At 49.4% G+C, this 24351-nt stretch overlaps 1 protein-coding gene across 4 annotated transcripts in view; it reads right to left on the bottom strand.

Annotated features, from left to right (window-relative positions):
- DDHD1 (DDHD domain containing 1) overlaps positions 1–10874 on the bottom strand; it is a 60661-nt gene extending 49787 nt beyond the window's left edge. For all 4 annotated transcript variants that reach the window (XM_082284115.1, XM_082284116.1, XM_082284117.1 and 1 more), the window contains exon 1: positions 10138–10874. In XM_082284115.1, coding sequence (XP_082140241.1) covers positions 10138–10819 — 682 coding nt within the window. In that variant the 5' untranslated portion in view covers positions 10820–10874. The remainder of the gene's footprint in view (positions 1–10137) is intronic.
- Positions 10875–24351: the final 13477 nt, after the last annotated feature.

Raw genomic sequence — 24351 nt, 5'->3', positions numbered from 1 at the left:
GGGAAACCTCAAAAGAAAACCACCTGAAGGAAGAGGAAGCAAGAAAATCACATTTCCTGCCATCAGCAGCACAGTCTGGCTGTCAGAAAACTGAACATGGTCCTGCAGAACCGAGATAATCAAATCTGTGATCACAGCACACAAGGAACCATCTCCTGTGGAGCCAGGCTGGGAGAGCTGGGGGTGCTCACCTGGAGAAGGCTCCAGGGAGAGCTCAGAGCTCCTTGCAGGGCCTAAAAAGGGGCTCCAGGAGAGCTGGAGAGGGACTGGGGACAAGGGGGAATGGTTTTAAAATAAAAGGGGAGGTTAATAGGGAATATTAGGGAGAAATTCCTGGCTGTGAGGGTGGGGAGGCCCTGGCACAGGGTGCCCAGAGAAGCTGTGGCTGCCCCTGGATCCCTGGCAGTGCCCAAGGCCAGGTTGGACGGGGCTTGGAGCAACCTGGGACAGTGGAAGGTGTCCCTGCCCATGGCAGGGGATGGAATGAGACGAGATTTAAGGTCCCTTCCAACCCAAACCATCCCATGATTCTGTGACAACCTCCAGTTCTATGACAACCAAATTCTGAAGGTCACCAGCTCCAAAAGCAAGTGGCACTTCAGCTCATGAAGACAGGGAAGTGAATCAATGGTAATTCCATGGAATACTCTGGATGGGGAGGGGAAATAATTTCACACAAGAGATTCTTCAATAAAATCTGTTACTGTGGGAAAGAGGAAAGGCCTTCCTAACCAAAACTCCTCTGCTTAATCCTGCACAGGGGCTGTCACTGAAAAGCTCCAATGTTTCATCCAGAAGACTTGATGCAAACTTACAACAGTGAACAGCATTTAGAAGTGATGAACCAAAACTGTCATTATAGCACCCAATTCCACTCACTTATCCACCTTCAATAAAATCATTCATATCTTGTATACTCAGATATTTTAGAAAGCTTCAACCACATTCTTTCAGTTACTTTTGTTTTATGGAAGAGTTAAACACACTGGCATTACATCATGTCGTAATTTAGTGTATTTTTTGTCAATACAGAATTCCAAATCTATAATACAAAGTGTTATTTATCTTTATCCCTGCAATCTCAATCCCTAGGAAAGGATTTGCCTTGATTTCTTTACTGCCTTAAGTCTTACACCATATAATCTGCAGTTGGCAGCGCTTCAGACTCGAAGATATCAACATATTTGACTGGTTATACACTTCCATGGTTTATTTATACAAGAATTTCTAAATAAATCTGAATGGTGGAGAAGAAAAGTAGATGAAAACCAGTTTAATTTAATTAGTCACACGTATTTTACCACTTTTAGAGGAAATCAGTTTAAGAGATTTACTCTGCCACAAAGGATTTATTTATTTTTACACAAATGGGTCTTTTTTTCCCCATGAAAATCCAAAGAATAAAAGAATACAAGTGCTGTAATTAACGGGGTGATAAGAACATGAGTGATAATCACTTAAATCCTCTGAATAACAAGAATTATGTTAAAATAAAAACTGTTGCAACATATCAACTACTGCATGTGTGTGTGTAGTGTATGTGCATAACCCAGCTGCTCCTTCTTTGTGAAGATCTTTCAACTCTGTGATCACATCTAACATAAATTAGAATAAAAAACTTGCTCATCTACCACAACAAAGCCAGAACTGAGCAGAATTTGCTTCATTTTCCTTCTAACAAATCAATTCTATCATTCATTTCCTGCCACCACATCGCTGGGCAGAGCACAGCCCTAAATTTCAGTAACACAGCTCTAACAACCCTTTTTCACCTGCCTTGATTCAGGAGCACGGAACTGTTACAAAACGAAGATAAAACAGAGAGAAGAACTCAGCTGCTGGCCAAGTTCAGGCACTCCTGGAACTCTGCAGCCATCAGTCCCAAGACACTTATAATGATTTACCCACAAATGAGATCTAAAAGGTTCATAGAATATTCAGAGGATCAGAAATTTAAATTAAAGCTGGTGTTTTGCTTAAATTGACAATTCCCAGCTCTCCAAGCCCAAAGCCAAGAAGTTAGGCAAGAAACACAAGCTTATAAAACACTACCAGGTCAAGATGCTTTTCAGTGTACTAATTTCCTTTTTGGTGTTGTAACATGTCCTTAAATATTGATTTCCTTCTTGCTACAGTGGCAAACAATTTGCAGCATGTGAGAATAATATCTGCTCAAGCTGAAGCTAACTTTGAGGCTACAGATGTGACATCTTAAACTGAAAGTTAAATAATTAAGTGCTCATACATTTGCCAAGGACCTGGCCTGAAACACTTCCAGGAATCCAGGAGCAGCTACAGCTTCTCCGGGCAACCTGTGGCAGTTCCTACGTACATAAACATAAAGAAATAAATATATAGAAATATATTCCAGAACAACATTATGGATGTTGAGATGAACAGACACTTCTAAAAATGTTGTTAGCCATTCCTATTATATCAAAGATCACGTTCTGGGTATATTTCATCAGGAACTTTAGCGATAGGACAAGGAGATAGGAGTTCAAACTGAAAGAACTGGAATTTAGTTTAGATATGTGGAAGAAATTCTTGTCTGTGAGGATGGTGATGTTGTAATAAAACAGCCCCAAAACTAAAATTGCATTATTTCATGTCTGCTATCTAACACAACACACTTTTAAACATTTTTCTTTTTTAAAAAAGCTCAACACTGTACACCTTTCTAGCTCTCCTTCACATTATTTCAGAACACAGCAGGTGACTGACTTTTAAATAAATGGAGCCACTCATTTGATCCCAGTCCGGTGACCTCCCTTTGTTCAACCACAGACACGTGGGACCTGTCCTGCTCTTCCAAAAGGAAGAAGTCCTGCAGAGGAGTTCAAGGGTGAAGCCTCAGCTTCAGAAAACTTCAGAGTGACACAAACTTAGAGCCTGTGACCGAGCTGAAAAGAGATGTTATTCACTGAGCAGTAAAAATCATCATTTTGCTTATCCAGTACTTCTCAGCTGCTTCACTGAAGCAATCTGTAAATTCCAGGTGGAAGACAGATTTGAGTTTCATGGAGAACTAAGCACATTCAAAGCAATCCAGCTGGCACAGGTGGGATTTTCTTTCCAGAGCAGCTAAACCCGTGAGCCTTCATGTTTGCTCCAATGCTGGATCCAAAAAAGGCAGGAATAAATGTTTTGCTCTGCTGCAAACATAGAATTGCCTCTGATTTACCAAGACTGCCTGAAGTATTCCAGCCAACAGCCTAAAACTGGTTTTCCCTGAACTGTTTTAATGTTTGTGCTACAAATTGAGCAATCCAAAACAGGAACAAAAGGCTGATCTTTGGGACTGGTTCCAATGTCAAGCACAGAAGGAACCCCACAAATGATGAATGTCCTCCAAGTCATCAATGCTATAAATCATCCCCAAACACAGGATCACAGCATGGTTTGGGTTGGAAGGAACCTTAAATCCCATCCAGTTACACCCCCTGCCACGGGCAGGGACATCTTTCCACTGTCCCAGGCTGCTCCAAGCCCTGTCCAGCCTGGCCTTGAACACTTCCAGGGATCCAGGGGCAGCCACAGCTTCTCTGGGCACCCTGTGCCAGGGCCTCCCCACCCTCACAGCCAGGAATTCCTTCCCAATCTCCCATCCATCCCTGCCCTCTGGCAGTGGGAAGCCATTCCCTGTGTCCTGTCCCTCCATGCCTTGTCCCCAGTCCCTCTCCAGCTTTCCTGGAGCCCCTTTAGGCCCTGCAAGGGGCTCTGAGCTCTCCCTGGAGCCTTCTCTTCTCCAGGTGAACACCCCCAGCTCTCCCAGCCTGGCTCCAGGACATAAGTTTTTCAGGAAGGATTTTCCTGGTTTAAGGCATCAGTTTAATTAACACATCCACAATTGCTCTTTTCACAGACCTGATCCTGATGGTCCAAGCCAAAATCCTAAAGCTCACCTTACTGGCCTTATCAAGCAGGAAACACTCAAAAAATCCCTGGGACTGTCGAAACATGAAAAGGGCTGCAGTTTTAGATTTAGAATTATATTTTTACTGAATTCTTATCAATTACAACAGTTCACTAAACTCCAATCCCAGCGCTCTGAAGCACTTCCGCCAGTGGAATTTGCTGCCGGAACCACTGAGTTTATCCCTTATCAGCTTTTTCCACCCCTCCAGGGAGATCTGCATTTTTTGAAACCACACAAGAACACCTCCTGTGCCACATGACCAACATGTGAGCACCTCCCAAAAGTGAGTATGTGCTCCCAGCCCATCCACAGTCACGGGGCTTTTGCACAACCCCAGCCTCACACCCCGGGTGTGCGCTCCTGGAAACCCTGCTTTGTTCAGTTGGAACAGGTTCCTGGGAATGTCTTCCAAAATAAAGAAGAGCAAGACATTCCCTGTGCACACCTCAGACCTGCCACCAATGAACAAGACGACAGCAAAGATTATTATGCCCTTGGATGGCTTCAACTCCTCCCTTCTCCACCACAGGGATTATTTTTCTGTGCTCTCCTCCTGAACTCACTTCCTTCTTCCATCTACTCCACGCCAACTCCAGAATTCCTTACCCTTTCATCCCCACGTTTAAATTTTCCTTCCATTTTTTCTAACCCTGTAGGGTTTCCCCTACCAGAAAACCAGCACAATTTTCACAGGAACCCAGAATGATTTCGTTTGGGAGGGACCTTGAAGCCTACCCAGTTCCACCCCCTGCCATGGGCAGGGACAACTCCAACTGTCCCAGGCTGCTCCAAGCCCCGTCCAACCTGGCCTTGGACACTTCCAGGGATCCAGGGGCAGCCACAGCTTCTCTGGACAACAATTTTAGTTTCTTTCACCCTAAATTTCACTGCCTGTGATTCCACTTGCACCTCGTGCTCCATTCATCCCAGTGCTCACTAATCCTGCTTTTTACAACACTTATTATCTACAGAGCTCCTTCTCTCCTGCTCCACACCAGCCACGCTCCAGAATGGCTGCAGCCACTTGCAGCCCACTCACACAGATCACATCACACCAGTGACCTTTTCTCCGGCCAACACTCAAACCACTCCTTCACCCTCACTGTTTTCAACCTTATAGATATCTCTGAGACAACTGCTCATGCTTCTTATTTTTATTTCTTGCTCTTTTGCAGGGTTTTTTTTCCATCTAGGCCTTCTGCTCACTAACTGGCACAGTGTCAGCTCTTACACATCCTTGTCATGCTCCTCCAAGAGCTCTGGAAAAGGTCTCTCTTTGCTTTCAGCATTGTTTTTCCCTAAAAGAGTATCCCACACACAAACATTCACCTGTCATCAGTCTTTAATCCAAGTCTGTCACCTCCAAATTAAATCCCATCCTGTTCCTTTGATCTCAATACTGTCCAATCCATGTTCAAGCCCGAATTAAGTCAGAGCAGAACTCCTCATCCTTCTCATCCCACAGACATTGTCTGCTGCCACAGTTACAGCAGAAAACACCCCTCTCACCCACAACTTGTAACCCAAACATTGCCTACATCTCTGCCTTCGTCCTTGTTGACCAATCCAGCAGGAAAAGTGCTGGACCACATCAAAGGACAAGCACAACTTCTAAGCCACATCCATCCCTGGCTCCTGTTGTAGCTGAACCATTCACCAGAGAACGATTCTGGTCCCACTTAAAGGAGAAAGACAACAGAATTATTTTGCTTAAATATGCTTAAATAAAACATAAAAGCTGAGGACAGGGAAGAAACTTGCTCTCAGAGACACATCCCAAGTGCTGCCACCTGCCCCTGCTCTAGTGAAAGCATCCCAAAAGTCCCAAGTTCTCTCTACTCAGAGGCCACAAACAAAAGCAGAACACACAAACAAACAAATGTGATTTAATACGTGGAACACTGCAAATCTGAAAGTTATTTCATCTGTGTGTGTTAGGTCACAGAATCCCAGAATGGTTTGGGTTGGAAGGGGCCTTAAAGCCCATCCCATTCCACCCCCTGCCATGGGCAGGGACACCTTCCACTAGCCCAGGTTGCTCTAAACCCTGTCCAACCTGGCCTTGGAAACTTCCAGGCCTTTTGGTCAGGAAGGAACTGGCCAAAACTGAGCTACAAGATATTTTTGAAAGGATGGGAAGAACAGAACCAGAAAAAGTAAAACCCAGAAAGATTTAGAGTAGTGAAGGTAATGCTTCACCTTTACCAAGTAAACTGTCAGGGTTTTATTTGCAAAAGAATAACGCACCTGGAGATAAAAAAAGCCATAAAATAGAATTCAGCCTTCAATCAGAAGGTCCTTTATATAAAGGAAATTGTTATCAACCAAGTTCAAAGACCTGTGCATCTGACACACCAAAACCAACGTTCTCAGTGTGCTGTAAAACGACTAAAAGCACTGCTAAAACCAGACTAAACCAAATGAAAGTCACAAACAACAACAAACTCTTGATTCCATACCCTTAATTTTCATCTTGATCACAAAGGCAGCTAAAACAGTTTTTTAAAGCAGCCCAACTCCAGCCTGAGCAGACAGGTCTAAAAAATAAGACCCAATGATCCACTCTGTATTCAGAAGTACTTCCAGGTTAAAGGCAGTAAAACATTTGTTTTATCAGTACTTCTTCACTTGGGGATGAACCTAGTATACAATATTTTTTTTCAAATACAAAAATGGGTTTTTTACTTACTAGACTTCAGCAACTATTAGGGAGGAAAATAATATACATTAAAAAAACAAACAAAAAAACCCCCCAACCTTACCAAACCTATGTCTGGGAGTGGAGTAATTTAAATAAACACAGGCAACTTGACGATGTATCCATGGAAAAAAGCCAGGAAAAAGCAAATACCTGACAGGACAACAGTTGCATGGGACAAACCCACAAGCCAGAAAACAGGAAAGAGTCACCCAAAAGTTCACAGGCCATGGATTCAACAGACTCACCCAGGACTTTGAAAACTCCACAGAGAAACTCCGTAACAAAATGGTTGTAAAGCAGCTCTCTTCAGCTGGGAGGGCTGAAAAGGGCTGGATAATTTAAGATTTAAACAGAAGACCCTTGTATAGAATATCACTCATTGTCATCTCCACAGAAAACAAGAAGCAGCCCTGCTCCAAATTACTGACTTATCTGAAAGCCTACATTAGTAATTTTCATCCTCTTGCACCATTTTTGCTGGTTCTACAGCACTAATTAAATAAATCCCAGAGGTCACAAGGTAAGGATAAAATTCTCTTAATTAATCTGCTCAAATTGTAGCTCAGGCTGATATTCCTGACGTTACCGATGAACCTTGTAGCAAGCTTAAAATGCAGATATAAAAAAATACCTCAGCACGTGCCAAGCCATAACCAACATTTCCCTGGCATTGTGATGCCCCAGGAACTGACAGCTGAGGAACCAATTGCTCAGTGGGGTAGCTGTGGGACAGCAGCCTCCCCTGGGGTCCAGCACATACATGAAAAAGGGCAAAATAACAAAGAGAAAAGCTCCTGACCTTTGCTCTGAGCTGAACCATGAATCAGCAAAACCAGCCAGCAGTTTCTGTACTCTTCAACGGGCACCTCAGCATATTTTAAGTCAGTTGTACTCATCATACCTCATGCTTGTGTGGTCAGAGAGGATTCTCCTGCCTTACTCAGACGTGTCACAGCTGGTTTGACACTTCCACACCAGGGCAGCAGCCACCCTTTGGATCCAGAATTACACACACCTTACCAAATGGGAATAATATGGGAATAATGGCTACACCAAGGCTTTCAAAGGCACAGATGAGACTGAATCCTGAGATCTGACCTTGCTGTTTTCTCAGGTCTGGAGGCAGCAGTCAGGAAGAAGGGGAGAAAAGCACCCAGAGGGAACAGAGGCCAGGAAATGTGCAGTGAAGAAGTCAAACCAGAAGGCACCAGAAGACCCTTGAAACATCAAAAGTTGATCTGCAAAGGACTGGACCTGCTAATAAGAAAAGACTTGAGCACTGCCCTAATCAGCTTTCTGAGGACTAGAAATCATCCCCGTCATTAGTCTGCTCAGGCCCAGGAGTTTATTTCTCCCCTGCCTCTGGTGCTAACCTCTGGGAATCTCTCCTTCCCAGCACCAGAAATCGTCTCTGCACAGCCTATGCTGTCATCTGAAACATCTGCTCCTCGAGCTTAATGAGACTGAATCAGCTTCCAAAATGGACAAGGCACAGAGTCAAGAAATTAAACCTTTAAGCTGCTGACGAGCGCAGTCTCTTGCTCCCATTACCAGGAGCAATCCTGCCTCACCTGGCAGCTCTGCTCGCTCCTGCCCCTCTCTCCCTATGGCACAGTTACAGGGATGGCAGCAGTTTCCTCCTCCCCTGGATGTCCTGCATCTTCTCTTCCCAGGAACCATGTGGTGCCAACAGCAAGGGGCTTCAGGGTGGTGGACAGGGAGAAGCAGCTCCAGTTTCTGCTCAAGAAGATGTGCCCAGGCTCCTCTAGCTCAGAACTCGTGTGGACTGAGACCTTTGCTTGCTCCTGGAGCTCAGTGTCTGTCTGCTGGGGGGATGATTTGAAAGCCAAATTGTCACACAAGTGAACTGGACCATGCAGTATTTATGGACCTCCTTCCTGTAAAGAGGCTGATAAATAGAGGGAAAACAACAGAAAGCCCTGGTTTTCATCTCTGAAAGTTCCCCTGGGACTCCCACCTGAGACTCAGGATGAGAGAAACCTGCCTGCCCCTCTGCCAAGCCCATGCCAGGACATGCTCAGCTCCTCTACAGCTCACCCTACTGTGCAACATCTCCCTTGTCCTTGAGGGAATGCAGTTGGACAGCAAGTCCTCAAATACAGCAGGTGAGCAGTGGCACAGCTTGTCAGCCTCAGGAAAGTAGGGGCTCACTTGTCCAGCAAGACCCTGGGAGCCCTTCCCACCCAAGGAAAAGTGCAGGGAGCTGGGGTCTTTGCCCTTCTTTCACTTCTGTTCCCCAAGGTCACCTGTCCTCCAGCAAAGGACACACAAATGCAAGGGGAAGGGCGGCAGAGGGGCTGTATTCCCACCTCATTTTGAAGTTGAGGGGCTGAAGCAAATTTCCCTCTATTGGAAGGGTAAGAATTAAGGATTACGTGTGCATGAGATGCCTGTTGCAACCCCTCCAAGAGAAAGAGAAATCCCACTTCATGCCCCCTCCCAGTGGGCAGGTGATAAGAAAGGAAATATAAAGCACAAGATCATCATTTCCCTAGTGGAGAGGACAAGGGTCACAAAGGGGAAGCCAGAGATAACCCTCGCTTCCATCATTCCTCACTGAAGATGAGGGATCAAAAGTGTGACTGTGGGGAGGAGGCAGTGGACAAATAACTGATGTTTCTACTCTGCTCCTTCTGCAGGAAAGGTGTGCAGGGAGGGAACTGGGGGAGCGCTGAAGGCAAATATCCACCCTCACTCACCCTTTGCTTAGGAAAAGCAGAGCATAAGAAGGTTCTCAGCCACTTTCCCTCCCGCTTTCTTCCACACATGCCAAGAAACGAGCAGATACCCAGACCTCCCTTTTCCATGTCTCTGGGTCCAGGTGTGCATGGCCCAGATCATCTCCTTCAGGTTTGTGTGCACAGGGAGGTGAGAGAGGGAAAGATGCTCAGTTCCCTTTGTGGCTGGAAGTGGCTGATGTGCCCAGTACACCCTGAGTGGGGGGTACCTCATCCCCCGGTGGGAGGGAGGGTGGTCCAGTCTCCCCTCTCTCCAGCACACGCTGAGGGATGCCCAAATCTCTTCCCTTATTTTTCCAGCACACGCTGAGGGATGCCCAAATCTCTTCCCTTATTTTTCCAGCACACGCTGAGGGATGCCCAAATCTCTTCCCTTATTTTTCCAGTACACGCTGGGGGATGCCCAAGTCTCTTCCCTTACAAGTGTGCCTGGGAGGGTGCGATGCCCAGTGCCGCGTCCCTTACACTTGGAAGGGGAACTCCCAGTCCCTCCTCGCTCAGGTATGTGCTGGACATGGGCACCGCGGGTCCTCTCTCCCTGGGTAACTTGTCCTGTATCCCTTATACAGGAGCACAGCGGCAGCAAGGGCGGCCGGGTCCGTGTGCCGGGGCAGGAAGGGCCGCCCCCGGTGTCCCCGCGCCGGGGTCACCCAGCGCAGGCTCCGTGCGCACGGGGGATGCCCAGCAACCCTCGTCGGGACCACGGGGCACCCCGGCCACCCCCGCTGCCTCCCCCCGGCCGGGACGGCGGCACTCACGGTTCCAATAGACGGGGTAGCTCTCGGCGCTGGCCACATCCACCTCGTAGAGCCCGCTCCGCACGCACACCGGCTCCACGGCCGCCGGCTCCCCCGCGCCGCCGCCGCCGCTGCCCAGGGCGCGGAACGCCAGCTCGATGCGCAGCGAGTCGTAGCCGATGAAGGGCTTCCAGGTCTTGCGGTCCTCGCGGTAGAACCAGCGCACCTCCTCGGCGCCCAGCTCCCGCACCACCTCATAGCGGGGCCGGCCGCCGCCCGGCCGCCGCCTCTCGGGCAGCGCGGTGGCCGCCAGCGAGAAGCCGCTGCCGCCGCTGTCGCTGCTGCCCAGCCCCGCGCCCTCGCCCTCGCTGCCCTCGCCGCCCGTGCCCGTCGAGTACCGCAGCGACGCGCCGGACTCGGCCGAGTCGAAGTCGCCGGCGGCGGCCTCGTCGCTGAGGCTGCGCTCCCGCGGCGGCGCCGCCGGCTCGGGGTCGCCCTCGGAGGAGGAGGTGGAGAGCGCGGCGCGGAGCGGCGGCGGCTGCGGGCGGCGGGGCGGGCGGGCGCGAGCAGCCGCCTCCTCCTCCTCCGCCGCTTCCTCCTCCTCGCCGCGGCTCGGCCGCTCGTAGCCGCCGCTGCCGTAGCCGCCGGCTTGGCCGGGCAGGTTCCAAGCGCCCTGCGGCGAGCCGGGCTCGGGGTAATCCATGCCGCAGCGCGCCCTGCCCGGCGGGGCCGCCTCGCCCCGCCCGCCCCCGCGCCCGCCCCGCTCCCGCCCCGCTGCCCCGGCCCGGCCGCGCTGCTGCAGCCGCCGCCGGCTCCGAGCGGGCGGGGGCGGAGCCGCTTCGTCACGCGCGGCGCGACGCGGGCGGGGGCGGAGCGGCGGCGGCGGGGCGGGCACGGCACGGGGGGACACGGGCGCACGGCCGGGACACCGAGTGTGGTACTGAGAGCGTGGGACAGCGTGTGTGACACGGAGAGTGACACACAGTGTGGCACTGTGAGTGTGGGACATAGCGTGTGACACGGAGAGTGACACAGTGTGGCACTGTGAGCGTGGGACATAGCGTGTGACACGGAGAGTGTGACAGAGCGTGTGACACTGAGAGTGACACAGTGTGGCACTGTGAGTGTGGGACATAGCGTGTGACACGGAGAGTGTGACAGAGCGTGTGACACTGAGAGTGACACAGTGTGGCACTGTGAGTGTGGGACAGAGTGTGTGACACTGAGAGTGACACAGTGTGGCACTGTGAGCGTGGGACATAGCGTGTGACACGGAGAGTGTGACAGAGCGTGTGACACTGAGAGTGACACAGAGTGTGGCACTGTGAGTGTGGGACATAGCGTGTGACACGGAGAGTGACACAGTGTGGCACTGTGAGTATGGGACATAGCGTGTGACACTGAGAGTGACACAGAGTGTGGCACTGTGAGTGTGGGACATAGCGTGTGACAATGAGAGTTACACAGTGTGGCACTGTGAGTGTGGGACATAGCGTGTGACACGGAGAGTGACACAGTGTGGCACTGTGAGTAGGGGACATAGCGTGTGACACGGAGAGTGACACAGAGTGTGGCACTGTGAGTGTGGGACATAGCGTGTGACACTGAGAGTGACACAGTGTGGCACTGTGAGTATGGGACATAGCGTGTGACACGGAGAGTGACACAGAGTGTGGTACTGTGAGTGTGTGACGTAGCGTGTGACACGGAGAGTGACACAGTGTGGCACTGTGAGCGTGGGACAGAGTGTGTGACACGGAGAGTGTGACAGAGACAGTGTGACACCAAGAGTGTGTGACAGTGTGACACCGGGAGTGTGTGACACAGAGTGTGACACTGTGACATAGTGTGTGACACTATATGTGACACCAAGAGTGTGTGACACAGACAGTGGGTGACAATGTGTGTGAGATAGTGTGTAACACAGTGAGTGTGACTGAGACAACGTGTGACATAGCATGGGACATTGTGTGTGACAGACACCATGTGACACTGTGACATAGCGTGTGACATGGTCAGTGTGTGATACAGTGTGTGACAGACAGCGGGTGACACTGTGTGACACAGTATGTGACACTGTGTGACATAGAGTGTAACACTACATGTGACATCCACAAACACGTGTAACACTGAGTGCGTGACATCTTCCGACACAGAACCTTAACACCGTGTGTGTGACACTGTGAGTGACACACTCAGACACTGCGTGTAACCCTGTGAGTGTGACATGCTCAGAGCATGTAAAACTGTGTGTGAGGCTCAAACACAGTGTAACATGCTCAGTGTAAAACTCTGTGACACTCCCAGATAGTGTAAACCTGTGTGACATCCTCAGACACAGCCACTGTCTGCCTGTGTGACACTCAGACTGTCACACTGTGAGATGCTCAGACTGTCACACTGTGTGTGTGTGACACTCAGACTGTCACACTGTGAGATGCTCAGACTGTCACACTGTGTGTGTGTGTGACACTCAGACTGTCACACTGTGTGAGATGCTCAGACTGTCACACTGTGTGTGTGTGACACTCAGACTGTGACACTGTGTGAGATGCTCAGACTGTCACACTGTGTGTGTGTGACACTCAGACTGTCACACTGTGAGATGCTCAGACTGTCACACTGTGTGTGTGTGACACTCAGACTGTCACACTGTGTGAGATGCTCAGACTGTCACACTGTGTGTGTGTGACACTCAGACTGTGACACTGTGTGAGATGCTCAGACTGTCACACTGTGTGTGTGTGACACTCAGACTGTCACACTGTGAGATGCTCAGACTGTCACACTGTGTGTGTGTGACACTCAGACTGTCACACTGTGTGAGATGCTCAGACTGTCACACTGTGTGTGTGTGACACTCAGACTGTCACACTGTGTGAGATGCTCAGACACGCTGTGTAAAGCTCTGTGTGTGTGTGACACCCTCAGGCACAGCCTGTGTCCCTGTGTGTGTGTGACACCCCCAATCAGGGTGAACAGCCCCCAGGTCTGCGTGTGCGACCCTCAGTCACAGCCAGCAGCCACGTCTGGTGTGAGACCCCCTCAGCCACAGCCCTGGGCTCCATGAATGACCCCAAACTACACCCTGTGTGTGTGATACCCCTAAACCCCACCCTGCTGCCTCATGGCTGTGATGATGGCCTGAAACCCTGTGTGGGTGACACACCCTGACACACTGAAGCACAGCCTGGGGGCCAGAGTGTGTCACAACACCCTAGGGTACAACCTGTGGCCTCACAGGCAGGTGAGACCCCCTGACACACACCCTGCAGCCCCGTGTGCCCTAAAACACAACCCACAGCTTGGTGTGTTTATGGCTCTGACACAACCCTCTGTGATGTGGCCAATGACCCCGAGACATGGGGGTGTCCCCATGAGGGTGACAGATGCTCTTAAAGCACATCTTGTGCCCTTGTGTGTGTGTTTGTGAGGGAGCACATCCTGCAGCCCCACGGGGGATTGAGGAGGGGGGTGAGACACCCCTAAAACTCATCCTGATGCTTTGTGGGGGATGCCAAACAACCCCAGCACTCATCCTGATGCCAAGGGGGGTTCCCGACACCCCAGCACTCCTCTTGCTGTCACTCTGCACAGGAACAGAGGGCCAAAAACCTGCAGTCACCCTTGTGTGAGAGAAACGCCACTCCTTCAAGTATAACTCTGCCCCCCACAACTGGAGAAGTTGAGGTTCACCTGGTCTTGTTTGTGTGTGTGAGAGAAAGTTGCTTCCACCCCCAATCCACACCTGGTAATCAGCAGGAGGGGGTGTTGAAATGCTTATCTGTGTGATAAAACACCTGGCAGCCCGAAAGGATGAGGGAGGGTGTCCAGGATTTACACCTGTGTGGGACAACTCCCCGTCCCAACACACACCCCACAGCCAACGAGGGGCAGCCATGGATCACCTCCAGGGTGCCAGCTCTTCCCCAGCACCCTTTCCCATGGGCTGAGGGTTGGTGTGGGAAGGAGAGACTCCCAGAAACACACCCTGGCTTACTGGGGTGGGGTCACCTATTTATGAGACACCCCCCCCTCTTTTCACAACATGCCCAGGAGGGAGGAGGGTACAGTGATACTGCTGTCTCAGGGACACCTGGATGGGCAGGGAGCTGGTACCTGCACCTCTGTCCCCTCTGTGTGTGCCATGTCCCCTCTGTGTGTACAGTGTCCCCCCCCACACACATATCACAGCCAGGCCAGGGTGCTGCTCTGTGCCCACGGCCCAGGTACACCCTAGAGAATCATGGAATCACTTAGGTTGGAAAAGACCTCCAAGACCATCGGGTCCCCACCTTGCCACCCAGCCCAGAGCACTGAGTGCCATGTCCAGTCTTTCCTTAAACACCTCCAGGGATGGGGACTCCACCACCTCCTTGGGCAGCCTCTTCCAACGTCTGACCACCCTTTCTGTGAGGAAATTCTGCCTGATGTCCAACCTGGCCCAGCCTGAGGCCGTTTCCCCTTGTCCTGTCCCTGTTCCCTGCGAGCAGAGCCCGACCCCCCCGGCTGCCCCCTCCTGTCAGGGACTTGTGCAGAGCCACAAGGTCCCCCCTGAGCCTCCTTTGCTCCAGCCTGAGCCCCTTTCCCAGCTCCCTCAGCCGCTCATGGGGCTCCAGCCCCTTCCCAGCTCTGTTCCCTTCCCTGGACACGCTCCAGCTCCTCAGTGTCTTGTTCTGAGGAATCCAAAACTGTCCCCAGGACTGGAGGTGCCTCAGCAGTGCCAGCAGAGGGGACAGTCACCACCCTGGTCCTGTGGCCACACTGTGGCTGGTACAAGCAGGGTGCCCCAGGCCTTCTTGCCCACCTGGGCACACTCTGGCTCACGTTCAACCAGCACCTCCAGATCCTGTTCCACAGGGCAGTTTTCCAGCCTGGAGCAGTCCATGGGGGTTGTTGTGACCAACAGCCTGACAGCGGCTGTAGCTGTGCACTGATTGTACCCCCAGCCCCACCTTCCCAGACCTGCACACCTTTTCTAGGGTAAGAACAGGGGAAAGGGGATGACTGGATGTCACCTCTGCCTGTGAATTACCCTGTGCTGGCCTATGGTGGATGGTAGGGTTTTACCCCACCTAAATAGACAGCTAAGGTGTGTGTGAGTGTCATTCTTGTGCCCTCACCCCTAAAAGTCTGTGTGTATGATTCTCCTGAATTTTCAGCAAAACCCCTCTCACAGCCCCACTGTCACTTGTGGGGGAAAAAAAACCAGGGTACAGAGCATGTGTTCCCTAATTCCCCCTTCTCCCACACATCCTGCTTGTCTCCATCCTACAGTCTGCAGCGACAAGGGGACTTCTGTGCGTTGCATGGTGTTGGGTGTCCAAAAAAAGGCTTGTGCTCCACCTCCTACATTCGCTTTCAGCCGGGGAATCCTGTTAAATGGAGTGTGTTAAAACCCAGAGAGGCCAGATTGAGTTCAGGCTGGAAGGGGAGGTGAAGCTTTTAAAAATGTTCACTGCTGGCGTGGTGTTTCCCTGAGTCATTAAAATCCTGCTGAAATGCTGCACATGGATCCTTGGATGCATCAGCAGCCCTTTTCAATCCTAAAAGCTCCAAGAACATTCAACCGAATGAGCTCTCTGCATGCTTCTTGTACCTTTTCAAATGGAGAAAGAGAGGGAAAAGAGAAGAGACAAACAAGGAACAAGCAAGAAGCCAGGGGAGGAGGCTGTGCCAGGGTGTTTGGCCCCATTGTTTCAGCAACAGGGACATGATCTGTTTGTTTAACCTATCTTTTGCATTCCTAATGAGCTGTACAAGGTAACCTCACCCTGAAGCCTTGTCCCAGATTTTCTCCACAGTGGGGAAGAAGAAGGGAATGTTAGTTACGTTGCAGATTGATTTTTCAGACACAGATTGTAGGATTCTCACTTTTTACCCCCATTTCCATCAACGCCAGCGTGATTTCACCATCTTTTCTCCTTTGACAAGTGTTTCACCCTTCATGTCATCCTACTCAAATTCTCCCTCCTTTTGCTCCTTGTCTGAGATCAAGGGAAGATTTTCCAAATGAACAAGGGGTGCTCCGAATGTTCTTTACCTATCTTATGAATTCTTTCAGAGCATCGAATGGTTTGGGTTGGAAAGAACCTTAAAGCTCATCCAGTGCCACCCCTGCCATGGGCAGGGACACCTTCCACTAGCCCAGGTTGCTCCAAGCCCCCATCCAACCTGGCCTTGGACACTTCCAGGGATCCAGGGGCAGCCACAGCTTCTCTGGGCACCCTGTGCCAGGGCCTCCCCACCCTCACAGCCAAGAATTCCTTCCCAATATCCCATCCATCCCTGCCCTCTGGCACTGGGAAGCCATTCCCTGTGTCCTGTCCCTCCATCCCTTGTCCCCAGTCCCTCTCCAGCTCTCCTGGAGCCCCTTTAGGCCCTGGCAGGGGCTCGGAGCTCTTCCTGGAGCCTTCTCTTCTCCAGAATGAACAACCTTAGACTTAACCGAGTACTAGATCTTCATCTTCATCATCATCATCATCATCAAGCTGAACCACAGCACAGAGAGTTGTGATGTGACTGTTCTTCCTTGGAGACCTTCGGGGACACATGGCCTCAAAACCAGTTTATTAAAGGCAAAATGAAGGGAACTCCACGGCCTGGAGCCCATCCTGAAGGATTTCTGATGGATTTTGTGAGGTCTTTGCTGGGGTGGGCTGGTATGGATGATGTTGGAAGCTCAGACTTCTCTCATTTGAGCTCAAAAATGGACTATTTCCCCATTTTTACTGCTGGCAGCTCCGAGCTCACAGATGTGGAGGAGCTTGAAACTTTCTGGCATGACATAGGACTCAGGTTCCATCAGCACAGAGTTACATGAAATGAAAAATAAGACCAAGACTATAAACTTCATTTACCATCAGTGGAGGAAAGTTTCCTTGCAGTGGAATAAATGCGGAAATCTTAAAGCCAAGTTACCTTTGTTTTGAAAAATTGTTTATGGAGCACTGTGAATTTCCATAGAGGTCCCTTCCAACTCAGGATATTCTATCCAATGATTAAGAGTGGTGGGTAGCATTAATACAGTTGGGAATTATCTGGGAAAGAGGTAAGGAGGTCCTTGAGGAGCTCCTAAGGATCTCCCTTTGTCCAAGAGGAAAAGTAGCGATAGTGTGTGTAACTGAAAGAATAATGCACTGCAGATCTCTGAATATCCACCAATTTTAATGCTACTTTTAAAAAAAAAGTGTATACAAGAAATGGGCTCCTCCCTGCAGGGATTTAAAATCCACGTGGACGTGGCACGTGAGGACATGGATCAGTGGTGGCCTTGGCAGTGCTGGGGGAGTGGTTGGACTCTGATCCCAGAGGCCTTTTCCAGCCTTAATGATTCCATGATTCTGAACTCATTTTACCACATTCTTTTAATTTTTCCGCATCCCAGCACTTTGTTTACAAATAAACTGCTCCGACCAGTGCAATTTCAAGTAGTGAAACTATTTACAGTTTGGAAACTCTCTCGTGATGTGATCATCTTTTATTTTCTTGCCGTTCCTGCATGAATAGCACAAGTGCAAGTGCTTGCAAGAGCCCATTAGAAGCAGCCTTTATTCATTGATGAATCCTTTATTTCCAAGCCACTTTAAGATCTTTCCACTAGCTATTTTTAAACCATTTGTTATGCACTCACATTGATTTTATCTATTTTTTTCCCCCTCAAATCAGGGTATTGCACAGCACTGAGACAACACCATTCCTGCTAACAACTGTGCTTGTGATTTTGTTAAAGACAAGATGAAGTTTGTTCTGTGACAGGAACCACTTGCCATGAAAACTGCTGATTGCTGTTCCATTGCATCCCCACTCTCCATCTCCTTCTTAGCTGGTACAAACCACTTCATCATACCTGGGTCAGGAGCGATGCTGGACGAGCCAGCCTGAAACTGTGTGGATTTACCTTAGTCACACTCTTCAAATATTGAATCAGTGCTGTTTTTCTTCTTGGAAACAGTCTCCTGGGCTGTTTATAAACTCTCACATTCCCACCTGGTGTGAGAACAGCTGTCTGAAGAGCCAGCTCTGCAAATGACGACACACATGTCCTCTGGACTCGCTGGCTTTAAAATGTTAGTTGTGCTTTTGATGTTCTTTTTTAAGTTGCTTGGGTAGGAAGCATTTCATCATCGTTATATAACGTGGAAATGGCATTCAACTTTGTCCCAAATACAGGCAGAAAATATTTATCAAACACTTCTGCTTGTTTTGTTTTGTCTCACAGTTATCCAAACATATTTGGATACACAGAGAGTATTGGTAACTGGGCTCTGCTAAAATATTGTTCATCAAATTAAGCAGGGTTCCAAAAAAATCTTTGCATACAACATGGTCCTTTCTGTACAGGGAACATTAACTGTGTGGCTGGTTTGGAAGGGATGTTGGTCAACTGGTTTAAAATTCCCTGCTGTCAGACACGTGAGGCTTGTCTGTTTATATTTTTCTTTGCCTTGAACACCAGCACTCTTGGCACAGTTCCTATGCCAAGGTCCAAGTGCCTTTTGCTGGATCTGAAATGTTCTCCCAAAGCCACAGATCCACATTCCTTTACCCCTGCTGCAAGCAGCAGCAGAATATCCCCCTCACTCTAAAAGACAAGGATTAGGGGACAAGGAGAGGGTCATTCCTGGGATATCAGATCCTGTCTCTCTCAGTGCAGCTTTGTTAAACTGTACAGGCTTTTTCTTCCTTCTTTCCTGCCCCCCCCCCCCCCCCCCCCCCCATTGTTCCAAGGCAAACAGAGGAAGAAATCAATGATCCCTGACAGAAATTTTTACCCTTTCAGACTTTGATCTGGTGAAATCCTGGTGTTAAGAGTTCACCTTTGTGCAGGTGAGGCTCATGGAAAGCCAGACACAGAGAGATTCCTGGCAAAGGAAGGGCTGAACTGGAGCTGTGCTGCTGATGCGGGCTCAGCCACCACTCTGGGCTCCTCCTTACCTCATTCTGGATCTCCAGGGTTGTGGATTTTGTCCTTGGAGTAAGATAACCTGGGCAACATGACAAAGTTGATGGGATAAAGGCAGTTTTGGACCCTGAGCCTGGAAAATAATATTGTCAGAGAGATGTGGGGCGTGAATCATTGCTCCCTCTTTTTCTAAAAAGATGGCCCTGCACTGTCCCTCTGAAAAGAAGGGGGCAAAGATTTGAAAGGTATAAAAGCATCAAATGTGGGGGCTGTGCTCAATCTTCTGTCCAAGACGCTTTCAGCATTTTTCTGAGGATTGCTACAGAAAAGTTAGTTGCAGGGTAGGCTGCTGGCTAAAATACCTCTCCCATAAATGCAGTTGCCCTCCAGATGCATCCTGCACCACAGAGTCACAGAATCCCAGACTGGTTCAGGTGGGAAGGGACCACTGGAAATCACCTGGTCCAAGCCCCCAATTCAAGCAGGGCCCCCGGAGCCTCTTACTCAGGATTGTGTCCAGGCAGCTCTTGGATATCTCCAATGAGGGCGACTCCAGACCCTCTCTGGGCAATCTGTTCAGTGCTCGGTCACTGCACAATAAAATTCTTCCTCATATTCAGGTGGAATTTTCTGTGCTCCATTCTGTGCCCTCTGCCTCTTGTCCTGTCGTTCAGCACCACCAAGAAGAGCCTGGTCCCTCTCCGATCCCCTCCTTCAGACACTTAAAGCCCTTCAAACCCAGGTACCTCCCTACTTCTCCTCACAGAGCACTGACGTGTTCCATGTCCAAGGATGCCAACAGCTGCTCTGTGAACACACTGTCCCTTGAATGATGCCATCTCATTCCTGAGATATGTCCCTTCCTTCCAAACTGCTCTTCCAAGAGAGCTTTGTCACGTGTCTCTTGGCTCTGGATTGGAGCAGTTGCCAGTGTTAGAGGGGTTGTTATCACTGATTTATTTTCCTTGCAGGAGATGGTGAATAGCTGGATGAAAATAATGAAGAAAAGGTGGTTCTGGTGTTTTCAATCAGTTGAAACAGGATGCAGAAATTCCTCAAAGCTTCACTTTCTTCAGGTCTTTCATTTAGCCAAAGCCCTTAAATAGAATCTGAGAGTAAACATTTTTTTTTGTTTCTTTGGTTTAGTTTTGGTATTATTATTTCCAGGGGAGATACTGAGAGTGTGGGCACAAAGGGGGCAAATAATGAATGTTGTACGTGCAAGAACAATAAATGAAGTTGACACAGATATTTTTAGGGACAAAGAGAGAGGTGTTGTGTAACGTTCTGGACAGTGTTGCCTGTGGACTTGACAGGAGCAAGGTTGGAAACAAGGACTCTGTATTCTCACTGTGCCAACCACTAAGCCAGGAGACAAAGCACTGAGATCCTCCAAAGGAAACCATCACAGAACTTTGGGAAAACGGGAAGCTGGCTCCTTTCTGTAGGTGCTGAAGTAAAGAATGAGAGGTCACTGTCTCTCCCACACACGTTGCTTGTTGGGCATCTGAAAGGACACAACACACACAGCAAGAGCTGGAAGCACCACAAGGAAAAACAAAACCCCTTTTATTCTGCACAAAACCCTCTGTCTGACAGGTGGCTGAGAAGCCAAGAACAAGATGTGGTTACAAGTTGTGAAAAGCTCCTGCACACAGAGATGAAAAAGGAACAAACTAAAATTACTCCCTCATTTCCTTGGGAGAGGCTTGGAAATCACAGGGCCAGGGTGAGGAGGGTTTCACGTGGATGTGGGGCTGTGCCAGAGTTCACAGCTGAGGATCTTCAGAGTGGGGTCAGGTGAGGAAAAATGACATTTTAATGCCCTCAGGGCCAGAATCACAAGACCTGGAGGGTTACACACAAATGCTTTGTCTCATAGTAACACCCAAAAGCAGTGCTGGAGTCGCAGGACCCTGGGAACACTTGTCACTAAAAGTTACTTCGAGGTCACTGTCAGAGTGATCATGTGTGAAATCCTGGATTTGCTGCCCCTGGTGTGAGAATTTCCATTGATTTCAGCAGGGTTAAAAATTCACCTGCCCTCTGGGGTTCATCCTTTCCCTTCCCAAACGTTTATTTTTGATCCCAATCCACTGGATGTATTTCTGGCTCAAACCTGCCATGACTGTTATGCACAATAAACCTTAAGAGATATTAAATGTATTAGCCAGCCCTCGTGGTACACTCAGTTCTGGGAAAGCATGGCAGCAATCCTCAGCATTCCATCCTTGATGGAAGCACTGAGGGAAATGTCTCAGAGCATTAAGACCAGCACTGGAAATACTCACATAAAGCCAGGTATGACTTAAATACCAACTGAAATAGCCCCTGATTGAGAAGACCTTTAAGCCTGCATGAATCTGCAGAGATGAAGATGTTACAGTCCCTGAGAGGTGTCCCCTGACCGCAGGTGAGTGACCGGGGATCGCCTGACACTGTCACACTGCCCCGAGGGAACGGCCTCGTGACTCGTGGTTTAGGAGGTAGAGTGGGACCTTTGCTGCCTGTGGCTGCAGTGTGTCACTGTGCAGGAGGCTTGTGCAGCCAAAGCCACCGTGCTGTCATCTGTCCAGAGCTGCTGGATGGTCAGGTGGTGGCTGGGACCACATTCCAGCTATAAGTATTTCACTCGTTACATGGAAGTGCTTCCATCAAAAGCCTCCAACTGCTACAGGACACTCCAGTTTTGCTCTTTGATGAATATCCCAGCTACTTTGTTCTGCCTCCAGTGCCGATTTATTCACTTCTCCACTGTTAAAAGGTCCCCCCTTTTATATCATAGCTGGAAGATGGATTGAGCTGTAGTTTTGAGAGGGACTGAAGGCCAACTGTTCCTTCAGCCAGGCCAGTGGGGCAGGCAGGAGATCTCCTTTCTATTTATAGTGGAAGTTCTATTTTAGCAAGTAGTGAAGAGCCTGGCAAGGAAAGTCAGGAGAGGCGAGCTCCTTCCAGTTAAAAAACTTATTTAGCTTTCACATTTTCCAAGATCCTCTGGGCTGAATCGAGGCAGTCTGTACTGATATGGTACAGAGGGATCAAAAAGGAAAAAAAAAAGAGAGAGAAAGAACAAGCATCTGATGTGGAAAATCTTCCTGTGGTAGAATATCTGACTCTGGTAGGAAACCTGACTGTGGTGGAAAACTTCCAAGGACTTGGATTATGGAAAAGGCCACTTGAGGAGATTTCCTCCCTGTTTCTTTGCAGAGGCAGACAATCATCTAACCATGAAACAAACCTTTGGCTTCCCATCAATTTGCATTCACTTCCATCCAAGTACAGTCCCCAGATTTCCCATTTATATAATGGGTAATGACATACAAGAGTATTTCCAGCACCTCCTGTCTGAGTGCCAGGGATGGGGACACGAGTGGCCACTCAGAGGACTGAGTTCCTCCTGCTTCTGGGCTGGCATAAATGCAGCAACCAAAACCTTTCAGAGTATTTTCCGTTTTTTAGTGGGTTGACTCATACCCCAAAGTATCCCAAAGACTTCCAAGGAAAGGCTGGTTGTTTATTTAAGTCCCAGGTCACAGTAGCCCTCTCCCCCCGGGGGCCATGTATGAGTTAGGAGCTTGCAGTCATGTGCATCATGTTTGTGCAGCAGGGTGGATCTGCAAACCAGTGTCGTCTTTAATGATCATTTCCCTGCTCCCCAAAGAGGTGCTTGCTCTGGAAAACAGGTACCTGCCCTCTCAGATTGGCTCAGAACAGGTGTGGAATTTTGGGTGGGTGAGGGAGGAGCACGTGTTTGGTGTCACTCTCACTGCATCTGATTTCACGCCCTGATCTGAGGGTTTGTTTGTGCCACAGGACTTTATCACTGGGTTGTCACCTGGGATTTGTGTTTCAGGAGGGAGGTTCTGGTAACACAGTGCCACATCCAAAGCTGGTGTCAGCAATGCCATCAGCCTGATGAGCAGCACGGCAATGACAGGCTTAGTGAAGTGAACATCCTTATCCAGGCCATGGTGTCCTGTGCCTTGCTCTCTTTTCACACTGACTTGAAGTCAGCAGTTGCTGATGGGGGGAGAATAAAACCAAAATTACATTGTGTATTCCAACCCCTCCTGGCCTGAGTGGGCAGCCACGATCACAGGCTGTGGCTTGGGGAGGTAAAGCCCAGTCAGACAAGGTGGATGTGCTGCAGTTAGAGCTCTGTGGGCAGAGAAAACCCTGAGCAGAGGGGCTGTTTGTCCATCACTTTCTGTTCATGTCCTCAAGAAACTGGAGAGAAGATTGGACTTTTCACTGCCTCCTACCTGAGACAGACTCCAGGAAGAGTCACCCAGCAAAGGGTTCTGTCCTTTCTGCTGCCTTTTCTATGACCTGAACATGGCTCAAAATGAGAGGCACAACTTCTCCCCTTGCTCGAGGAGAGCCCCTCCCCTCCTCACCTGCAGTGCTGTGTCCAGCTTGGGGGTCCCCAGCGCAGGAAGGACACGGAGATCTTGGAGTGAGTCCACCAAGGAGGACCAAAGGGATGAAGCACCTCTCCTACAAGGAAAGGCTGAGAGAATTGGGATTGTTCAGCCTGGAGAAGAGAAGGCTCCAGGGAGATCTTAGAGTCTCTTCCCAGTGCCTCAAGGAGCTCCAGTAGAGCTGGAGAGGGATTTTGGACAAGGGCCTGGAGTAACAGGACAAGGGGGAATGGCTTCCCACTGCCAGAGGGCAGGGATGGATGGGATATTGGGAAGGAATTCCTCCCTGTGAAGAGGATTGAGATTAGGGCCTGACACAGGTTGCCCAGAGAAGCTGTGGCTGCCCCAGCCCTGGAAGTGTTCCAGGCCAGGTTGGATGGGGCTTGGAGCAACCTGGGCTAGTGGAAGGTGTCCCTGTCCAGGCTTTAAGGTCCCTTCCAACCCAACCCATTCTTAAATTCTATGATTGCTACTAGGCTTGTAAGGTTTTTTAGTTCTCCATTGATTCCATATGCTTCCCTTCTCTCCTTTCTCAAGGCCTAGGCAAAGCCAGCCAAGAATCCACATTTTGCAACTGCTGTAATTTTTGTAACTGTTTTGGATGCTGGAAAAGCAATACCCCAGGAAAGAGGCCAAAGCTAGCAAAAATGTGTCAGGTTTCGGGGCTGCTGATAAGACGGGACAAGGATCTGTTTCCCCGGCAGCCAAATCATAAATGACAGTAGAAATCAAGCAGTGATTTCTATTTTTATTCATCTTTTCTCTTTACTTTACCTTGCTTTCACCAAATCTTTTTGTAGAAAGAAAGGAAGAGCCTATTGCAAGTACTGCCAGGGGAAAGGCAGGGATCTGGGCTTTTTTCCATGGATCCTCTGTCAGTTACACGAGGAAACAGAGATACTGCAAACA

The sequence above is a fragment of the Coloeus monedula genome, assembly GCF_965178545.1.
Source record: "Coloeus monedula genome assembly, chromosome: 6".
NCBI classification, from domain to species: Eukaryota; Metazoa; Chordata; class Aves; order Passeriformes; family Corvidae; genus Coloeus; species Coloeus monedula.
Note: the sequence above shows the minus strand (reverse complement) of the source record. Positions and strands in the feature narration are given on the sequence as shown.